This window comes from Oncorhynchus kisutch, linkage group LG13 (genome assembly GCF_002021735.2).
Source record: "Oncorhynchus kisutch isolate 150728-3 linkage group LG13, Okis_V2, whole genome shotgun sequence".
In the NCBI taxonomy this organism is placed as follows: domain Eukaryota; kingdom Metazoa; phylum Chordata; class Actinopteri; order Salmoniformes; family Salmonidae; genus Oncorhynchus; species Oncorhynchus kisutch.
In genome coordinates this window covers 77,659,404-77,667,759 of record NC_034186.2, presented here as the reverse complement: position 1 = coordinate 77,667,759, position 8,356 = coordinate 77,659,404, and the positions used below count along the sequence as shown (strand labels likewise).

General features: G+C 47.8%; 1 protein-coding gene across 2 annotated transcripts; it reads left to right on the top strand.

The window, feature by feature from the left end:
* The first annotated feature begins 341 nt into the window (after positions 1–341).
* Positions 342–7,460, top strand: LOC109885134 (pyruvate dehydrogenase [acetyl-transferring]-phosphatase 1, mitochondrial-like). 2 transcript variants are annotated; one of them, XM_031787537.1, is made up of 9 exons: positions 342–448; positions 2,102–2,430; positions 2,613–2,780; positions 2,861–3,072; positions 3,352–3,433; positions 3,555–3,649; positions 3,766–3,934; positions 5,005–5,223; positions 5,414–7,460. In XM_031787537.1, the coding sequence occupies exons 2-9, from the start codon at positions 2,161–2,163 to the stop codon at positions 5,792–5,794; spliced, it is 1,596 nt and encodes a 531-aa protein (XP_031643397.1). In that variant the 5' UTR covers positions 342–448; positions 2,102–2,160; the 3' UTR covers positions 5,795–7,460. The 2 variants fall into 2 exon arrangements, with proteins under 2 accessions (XP_031643397.1, XP_031643396.1); XM_031787536.1 differs by having other exon boundaries at positions 432–542.
* Positions 7,461–8,356: the final 896 nt, after the last annotated feature.

The following is an 8,356-nucleotide window of genomic DNA, read 5'->3' as shown; positions in this document are numbered from 1 at the left end:
GTAGGCCCAGCTCTGCTCCAGGGCCAGATAAAAGTAGATAACAGAGTAGGCCCAGCTCTGCTCCAGGGCCAGATAAAAGTAGATAACAGAGTAGGCCCAGCTCTGCTCCAGGGCCAGATAAAAGTAGATAACAGAGTAGGCCCAGCTCTGCTCCAGGGCCAGTAGGAGCTGCAGCCAGCAGGTTCCGTTCACCTGTTCCTTTACTACACTGGGTGTTATTTTGTAAATAGTTCATGATGAATAGAGATCTAGACATCTTTTTGGTGCTTGAAAGTCTGTCACACACCCCCAGCAGCGTGCAAAGGGTTAACAAGCCAGTCAGATCTGTCAGAGAGGTGAGCCAATCAGCGTTTAGTATGTTGTGAGCTGGAGAGAGATGCTTGAAAATCTGTCACACACCCCCAGCAGCGTGCAAAGGGTTAACAAGCCAGTCAGAGCTGTCAGAGAGGTGAGCCAATCAGCGTTTAGTATGTTGTGAGCTGGAGAGAGATGCAGGAGGGTGGGTAGCGTAGGAAAACGAAATAGTAAACTCTGAGAATCAGGTCGGTGGCTAGATAAATGTGTTTGGCATGTTACTTTTGTGCAGTATGTGTTAATGCATTGATAACTAACTTCTGTTATATGTTGTGAGCTTTGTTACCGTAATGTACAAGGACTGAAGGAGGAGTGATGTTTTAAACTGGTTTGCGGTGACGCATAGCTAGATCATCGCTAGCCAACGTTACTACCCAGCAGTAGAGTAGACGGCCCATCAAATTAATACGTAACAATGTGCTGGCTTTAATTATGCTTGTATTTGGGATTATTCGCTATTGGGAACTCAAATATTGATGTCGATTTCATCTAAGTACAAAGAAAACTGACTCTGTACTGTGAACAATATGGCAACTCTGTAGCAGTCAGGCCTAGCCAGGGATAGGCCGTGGTCACTGGTCATAGACTGGAGGTTTGAGCGGTATTTCAACTAGTACCGGGGGTTCCGTGTATTTCAGCCGTGCCTGGGTCTCTTTCGACCGACCAGAGCAGCTGCACGTATTGCTCCTTCGCTACAAATAGCTAGATTAAAGCGTCAATCAGAAAGCGAAATCGCGGACCCTGTTTCGGTAAAAAGCGGAGGGATAGGGCTGGAGAAATGTATCTACTCTCAAATTCATAGACAGAGCTATGGATGCAAGGACTGACCATCCATGATATCAAAATAATAGTTTTAACCATGTTTTGAGGCTATATAGAGTTTCTTTACAAACATTGAAGGTAAACAAGCTTTTATTTTGGGTTCTGGTGGAGTGTGGCAGTTGAACTAAGATCGAGGCATTTCTCCATTTTATTGGGTCCATATCATTAATTTAGCAACTGCTGATTGCCCCTTTTAATTATTGTGTAATTATTGTATTTGTTCATGTTTTATTAGGATCCCCATTAGCTGTTACAATAACAGTAGTTCCTCCCCCTGGGGTCCTAATCTAGGAGGCGGAAAGGGCAGAGAGAGGGATAGCCTATGCCGTTAGAGAGAATCTAGTTCAGTAGGACAAGATTGGGTTTTCAGGAGTGAGCAAATGTCAGAGCTGCTTCACAGGACTATATATAGTCTGTCAGAAAACTAGTGGTGGCTGACCCCTGTAGAGGGGCAAGGCTCTTTTATGGAGTAACACAGCCTGGCAACCTAGTGCCAGTCTGTCACACTAGTCCGCTAGTACTGGAATGCAGGGTTCCATTGTTGGAGTGCAACCTGCCTCAAAGCATTATAAAGCCTCTGCCAAGAGGCTCAGACTTTTATTGCACAGGAGGTTTCCTTGTAGCAAAGTCACTGGTTCCAGCTCCCTTATTCACAACACAATTAAAATAAATACAGTTGGAAGATAGAACTGCTTGTCTTGATCTGTTATGTTATTTGCATGTCACTTTTGTTTGTATGGATCTGTAATGGTACCTTTGTCGAGGGCTCTGTTACTACGTGTCAGTAATTTATGTACACTGACTGAATGAGAGGTGTGTACACAATCAAAATGCCATAGTCAGCTGTGGTTGTGTTGACTGAATTATACAGATGATAGAAGCTGCATTTTTGCCCATAGCTCACAGTTCCTGGTGTCTCCCGTAGGTGTGTGTTGGCGCTGCTCTGAGAGTGTGTGTGTGTGTGTGGCGGTGCTCTGAGAGTGTATGCACCCAGAGCGAGCCACCATGCCCGTGACATCACAGCTGTTCCGAGGCTTCCCTCTGGCGAAGCTCTGGGGTTCCTCCCTGTTCCCATGCCAACGCCAGCTCCCCTGCTGCCCCACCTCCCACCGGCCCACCTCGTCTCAGCCCCACCCCATATGGCCGACAGCCATGCCCGTGCGTGGCTATAGGAGGAGCCCTGACCTCCACAGCTACAATCTCACCCCTCCACAGGTCAACTCAATCCTCAAGGCCAACGAGTACAGCTTCAAGGTAGGGGCGGTCGATACACACATTTACATACAATGAGTACAGCTTCAAGGTAGGGGCGGTCGATGCACACAATGAGTACAGCTTCAAGGTAGGGGCGGACGATACACACATTTACATACAATGAGTACAGCTTCACGATTGCGCTGAGACCATAAGAATATGAGTGTGTGCTTTGGTTCTAGGTTCCAGAGTTTGATGGTAAGAATGTGTCGTCGGTGATGGGGTTCGACAGTAACCAGCTGCCTGCCAATGCACCCATCGAGGACCGGCGCAGCGCTGCCACCTGTCTGCAGACGCGGGGGATGCTGCTGGGAGTGTTCGACGGCCATGCGGGCTGTGCCTGTGCACAGGTAAAGTTTCTGCTGTCATTGTGTATAATCTGCGAGTTACTTTTAATGTGCAGTAAAACATCTACCTGTCGGTTTCTCAGGCGCTGAGTGAGAGGTTGTTCTACTACGTAGCCATGTCCTTGATGCCCCATGAGACCCTGTGTGAGCTGGAGGCTGCAGTAGAGGCAGGCAGACCCCTCAGCCCCATCCTGCAGTGGCACAAACACCCCAACGACTACTTCACCAGGGAGGCACAGACTATGTACTTCAACAGCCTCAGAACCTACTGGCAGGAACTCATAGACCTCAGCAGGTACACACACACACACACCCACACACACACAGGAACTCATAGACCTCAGCAGGTACACACACACAGACACACACACACACACAGGAACTCATAGACCTCAGCAGGTACACACACACAAACACACACATGAACTCATAGACCTCAGCAGGTACACACATACAAACACACAGCAAGTCATAGACCTCAACAGGCATGGGGTAATAAGGATGCATCAGTAATGTAATTAAACATGGGTCATTATTCAGTGTTGGAGTTGATTGTATGTGATTGTGTTCCCAGTCCAGGGGAGAGCCTAGGGCCCAGAGAGGCGTTGCTGAGTGCCTTTAAGAGACTGGACAGTGACCTGTCTCTGGAGGCTCAGGTGAGAGACTGTGTTCTATCCCCTTGACTTCTATCCTCTGTCCATCGATGTCTCTGTGTTACCATAGTATCCAGCCCTGGGTAGAAATGTGCACTGCTGATCCCTATGTTGTGTTGTCCAGGTGGGAGATGCCAATTCCTTCCTCCACTACTGGGTTCTGAGAGTGGCCTTCTCTGGAGCGACTGCCTGCGTAGCTCACATCGATGGATCCGACCTGTACGTACCCTAGTCCACAGCCACGGATCTCTCTCTGTTGGCTCCCATATGTACTGCCTGGTCTCCATCTGTCTGCTCTGACTGAGTGTCTGAATCCTCTGACTGTGGTTGTGTAGGTATGTAGCGAACACGGGCGACGGCCGGGCGGTGCTGGGGGTCCAGGAGGAGGACGGTTCATTCAGCGCTCACACTCTCTCCAACGACCACAACGCCCAGAATGAGAACGAGGTGGCCCGCATCCAGGGGGAGCACCCCCCCTCTGAGAAGAAGACTGTCGTACGACAGGTCAGTACCGTTACACATACAGAGAGAACAGTGGCACCGCAGGTCAGTACCGTTACACATACAGAGAGAACAGTGGCACAGCAGGTCAGTACCGTTACACATACAGAGAGAACAGTGGCACAGCAGGTCAGTACCTTTACACATACAGAGAGAACAGTGGCACAGCAGGTCAGTACCTTTACACATACAGAGAGAACAGTGGCACAGCAGGTCAGTACCTTTACACATACAGAGAGAACAGTGGCACAGCAGGTCAGTACCGTTACACATACAGAGAGAACAGTGGCACAGCAGGTCAGTACCGTTACACATACAGAGAGAACAGTGGCACAGCAGGTCAGTACCTTTACACATACAGAGAGAACAGTGGCACAGCAGGTCAGTACTGTTACACATACAGAGAGAACAGTGGCACAGCAGGTCAGTACCTTTACACATACAGAGAGAACAGTGGCACAGCAGGTCAGTACCTTTACACATACAGAGAGAACAGTGGCACAGCAGGTCAGTACCGTTACACATACAGAGAGAACAGTGGCACAGCAGGTCAGTACCGTTACACATACAGAGAGAACAGTGGCACAGCAGGTCAGTACCGTTACACATACAGAGAGAACAGTGGCACAGCAGGTCAGTACCGTTACACATACAGAGAGAACAGTGGCACAGCAGGTCAGTACCGTTACACATACAGAGAGAACAGTGGCACAGCAGGTCAGTACCGTTACACATACAGAGAGAACAGTGGCACAGCAGGTCAGTACCATTACACATCTAGAGAGAACAGTGGCACAGCAGGTCAGTACCGTTACACATCTAGAGAGAGCAGTGGCACAGCAGGTCAGTACCGTTACACATCTAGAGAGAGCAGTGGCACAGCAGGTCAGTACCGTTACACATACAGAGAGAGCAGTGGCACAGCAGGTCAGTACCGTTACACATACAGAGAGAACAGTGGCACAGCAGGTCAGTACCGTTACACAACCAGAGAGAACAGTGGCACAGCAGGTCAGTTAAACATAAAGTAAAAACCAACATATATCCTCTATCTCTTTCTCTCCCTCTGCCAGGACCGGTTGTTGGGCCTGCTGATGCCGTTCCGTGCGTTTGGAGATGTGAAGTTCAAGTGGAGCATTGACTTGCAGCGAGGTGTGTTGGAGTCTGGACCAGACCAGCTCCATGACAACGAACACACCAAGTTCATCCCCCCCAATTACCACACCCCTCCCTACCTCACGGCCGAGCCTGAGATCACACACCACCGCCTCCGACCTCAGGACCGCTTCCTGGTGAGAGACAAAGGATTGGTCAATTGACTGATTGACCAATTCATGATTTCATTGATTGATTGATAAGGCTTTGTTGTCTTTTCTTGAACAGAAACTTGCATTGTGCTCCATTAAAACATACCTAAATCTGAAGTTATGTAGTTAGAAGTTTCCTTTTGTTAACTACAGGTCTTTGTCCCTCCTCCCGCAGGTGCTGGGTACAGACGGGCTGTGGGAGACGCTCCATCGACAGGAGGTGGTCCGGATCGTAGGGGAGTATCTAACGGGGGTCCACCAGCGCCAGCCCCTCACCGTGGGGGGTTACCATGTCACCCTGGGACAGATGCAGGGGCTGCTGGCTGAGAGGAAGGCCCGTGCCTCCTTAGCGTTCCAGGACCAGAACGCTGCCACCCACCTGATTCGCCACGCGGTGGGCAACAATGAGTTTGGAGCAGTGGACCACGAGACGCTGTCCAAGATGCTGTCTCTGCCTGAGGAACTGGCCCGCATGTACCGCGACGACATCACCATCATCATCACACAGTTCAACCCCCACGTGGTTGGACACCAGCGCCAAGGGGGGGAGTCCTGAGCCAGCTCAGCCTATCAGAGGGGAACGTGGACATGAACAGGAAAAACAGGTCCAGTGAGGACTGGGTCCTGCTACAGACACATGGTTAAGCTCTAACCTTTTATTTTACCAAACGCACACAAAACATACTGTTAATGGACTCACCCTGCAGAGGGAGGACTGCCTACCTTCGGACCCCTTATTTTAGGATTGTTATTGAAGAGGTGCGTGTACAGTATGTGCACATGTGAGCACACAGTCCTGGTCATGTGGATTGTTGAAATGCTTGCTGAAACTGATCACAAGTTGGCTCTTTTCTGAGTCTTGTGTGTGTATGAAGCTTTTTAAAGGATATTTGATCAACCTCCCTGCAGCATTCTGCTTCTCTGCTCTGTCAGAGTCTCTGCCCATAGGAAACTTTAATTTGTGCCTAAAGAGTTTGCTGCTTTATAACTATGTTGTCTGAGCATTGAGGTAATGATACGGTGGCAGCCTTTGTGTTTGTTCAATCTGGCCTGTCTACTCCTCTACAAACATCCCTCCCTCTTTCATATCACAGATTCTGTGCTGTGCAGTTGCAGCATCTGTCTTGCTCTAGAGCTGCAACTGGCCTCCATCCTGGCTCTACCGCATGGCTCTGCTGTTACATAGTAGGGCTCTGTCTGTCATTGGATGGATCCGTGTCCTTTATACTTGTTACAGACGGACAGCCAAGGCACACTTCTTGTTATCTTATATTTTGAATAATGTTTATTTAAAATGTTTTTAATCTGATTTCAAACATTGACTATTTTGTCAACCTTAGAGAGGAATAACTGCCTGTGTCTATAAAGCAGATGTTATTGCTCTGAGACAGACGGTGTCACTAAGATAGGAACCAGTAGAGCTACGTAGTGTGCAAGCTTTAGATCCAGCACTAACACCTCTATCACAACTACTCACCCACAGGAATCAGGTTTGTTATGCGCTGAGTGTGTCTGAGAGATTCTACAGCAGACTGAAGGAGTGGTGGTATTCTGTAGAGGAGAGAGAGAGGGGTGTGTGATCAGACGTTTATTGTTTTAGGGTTGCATAGTATACATGTTTCAAAAGAAACATAGTGGTTGAACCTCTCGTGTTTTTTGACAATTATACTCTCATACGGGGGGATATGGTATACTAACGTCATCATGCTTACATGGTGTGTATTCTATCAAAAATGTTTTTAAAAAGTTTACTTAGTTTTTAACAGTGAATCATTGCTAGCTGGTGTCAGATCTCTGAGGTAACCATGGAATTAGGAATTGAACTGTAACCATCTCCTGTCATGTTCATGCCAAACCTCCAGGAGTGACTAAAACAGAGACAGACTTAGTCACTGTTGGCAGGACACTAACCATGGTGTGGTTCTAGGCTTGTATAGGTCAGATGAAGGGTGTGCATCATGAGGTTGTATATCTCATGGTGGTGTATATTTAGGAGAGGAGAGAATGTAAAGCTGAAGGTGGCTCTGTCTGGACGCTGGCTGAATACTTGAAGGTTATTTATGCAACTTTTAATATGTCACAGGTATTTATCCACAATTATATGAGATGTGACAGGTATGTATGTACAGTGTCCAGTGACCAGTGACCTGTTTGGGCTTGAGACTAAAGTCTTTTTGTATTTGGAAACTTAATAAAACACTGACTACACACAATGGCTACTACACATGTTTGGTTTTGTTCTGCCTGTCTGTACGTATTGCTGCCTGGTTGTGCTGTTCTGCAGTGCCTCTGTCTTTAACTCTCTCCTGCCACACCCCTGGAATGTGGTCAGACCGGACTGTGTGCCCGCGGTGCTCTCAGAAGGTCAAGGCAGACTGAGTCCATTCCAGAGGTCAGCCAGCGAGGTGTCAAGTTACACTGGTGTGTGTTCAGGTCATGGTAATTTCTCTGACAGATTCTCCTAGTCACACGCGGCAACAGTGACCAAGGCAGTACAGAGTACAGCTCACCCTCTCCCTCCGCACTCTCCCCAACAACAACCCCCTATTGCTTTGTAGCTCTGGAGTAGGCTTAATCTGTGTCCCTGTCTGCCTGAAACGGAGTTATCTTCTAGTTTGTGTAGTTGGATCAGTAATCAGTGGTGCTTTTTTTGGCTACTTGGATAGCAAGGTCCATGTAATGTAACCAGTCTGGTTCATATTATGTTCACACTCTGCACTCATTCTGCTGTGTAGTAACTCAAACATGTCCATTGTCAGTCACTAGATGGCGCTAGTAGTTAGAGAACCTTATTGGAAGATCCCTTACACAGAAATATGACTGAGACGTCCGCATGCACACGTGTTTAATTTATTTGATTCAGTGACCTCTAGGCAGGACTGTTATTCTCCTAGGTTTTTCTGTCCTTAGTTACCAATCTATGCATTTGGGTGTATAGACTTGTTTTGATAGTGGGAATTTGTGTGTTTAGTTTGTGTGTGCATACCTGCATCGTGTGTGTCAATGGGTATTGTGTTTATAATTCTCAGCATGTCTTACTGGCATAATGTGTGTATTTCTGAAGTCAAGTAAGGTTGTGTTTGGAAGGAGGGTACTTTATGGGCTATTTTCTTTATGC

What these genes read in the sequence shown, in the direction of transcription:
- LOC109885134 (XM_031787537.1), top strand. Translation starts at nt 2,161, where the DNA reads ATGCACCCAGAGCGAGCCACCATGCCCGTGACATCACAGCTGTTCCGA. An exon ending in CACATCGATGGATCCGACCT is followed by an intron (nt 3,650 to 3,765) that starts GTACGTACCCTA and finishes GTGGTTGTGTAG; the next exon opens with GTATGTAGCGAACACGGGCG. An exon ending in AGAAGACTGTCGTACGACAG is followed by an intron (nt 3,935 to 5,004) that starts GTCAGTACCGTT and finishes TCCCTCTGCCAG; the next exon opens with GACCGGTTGTTGGGCCTGCT.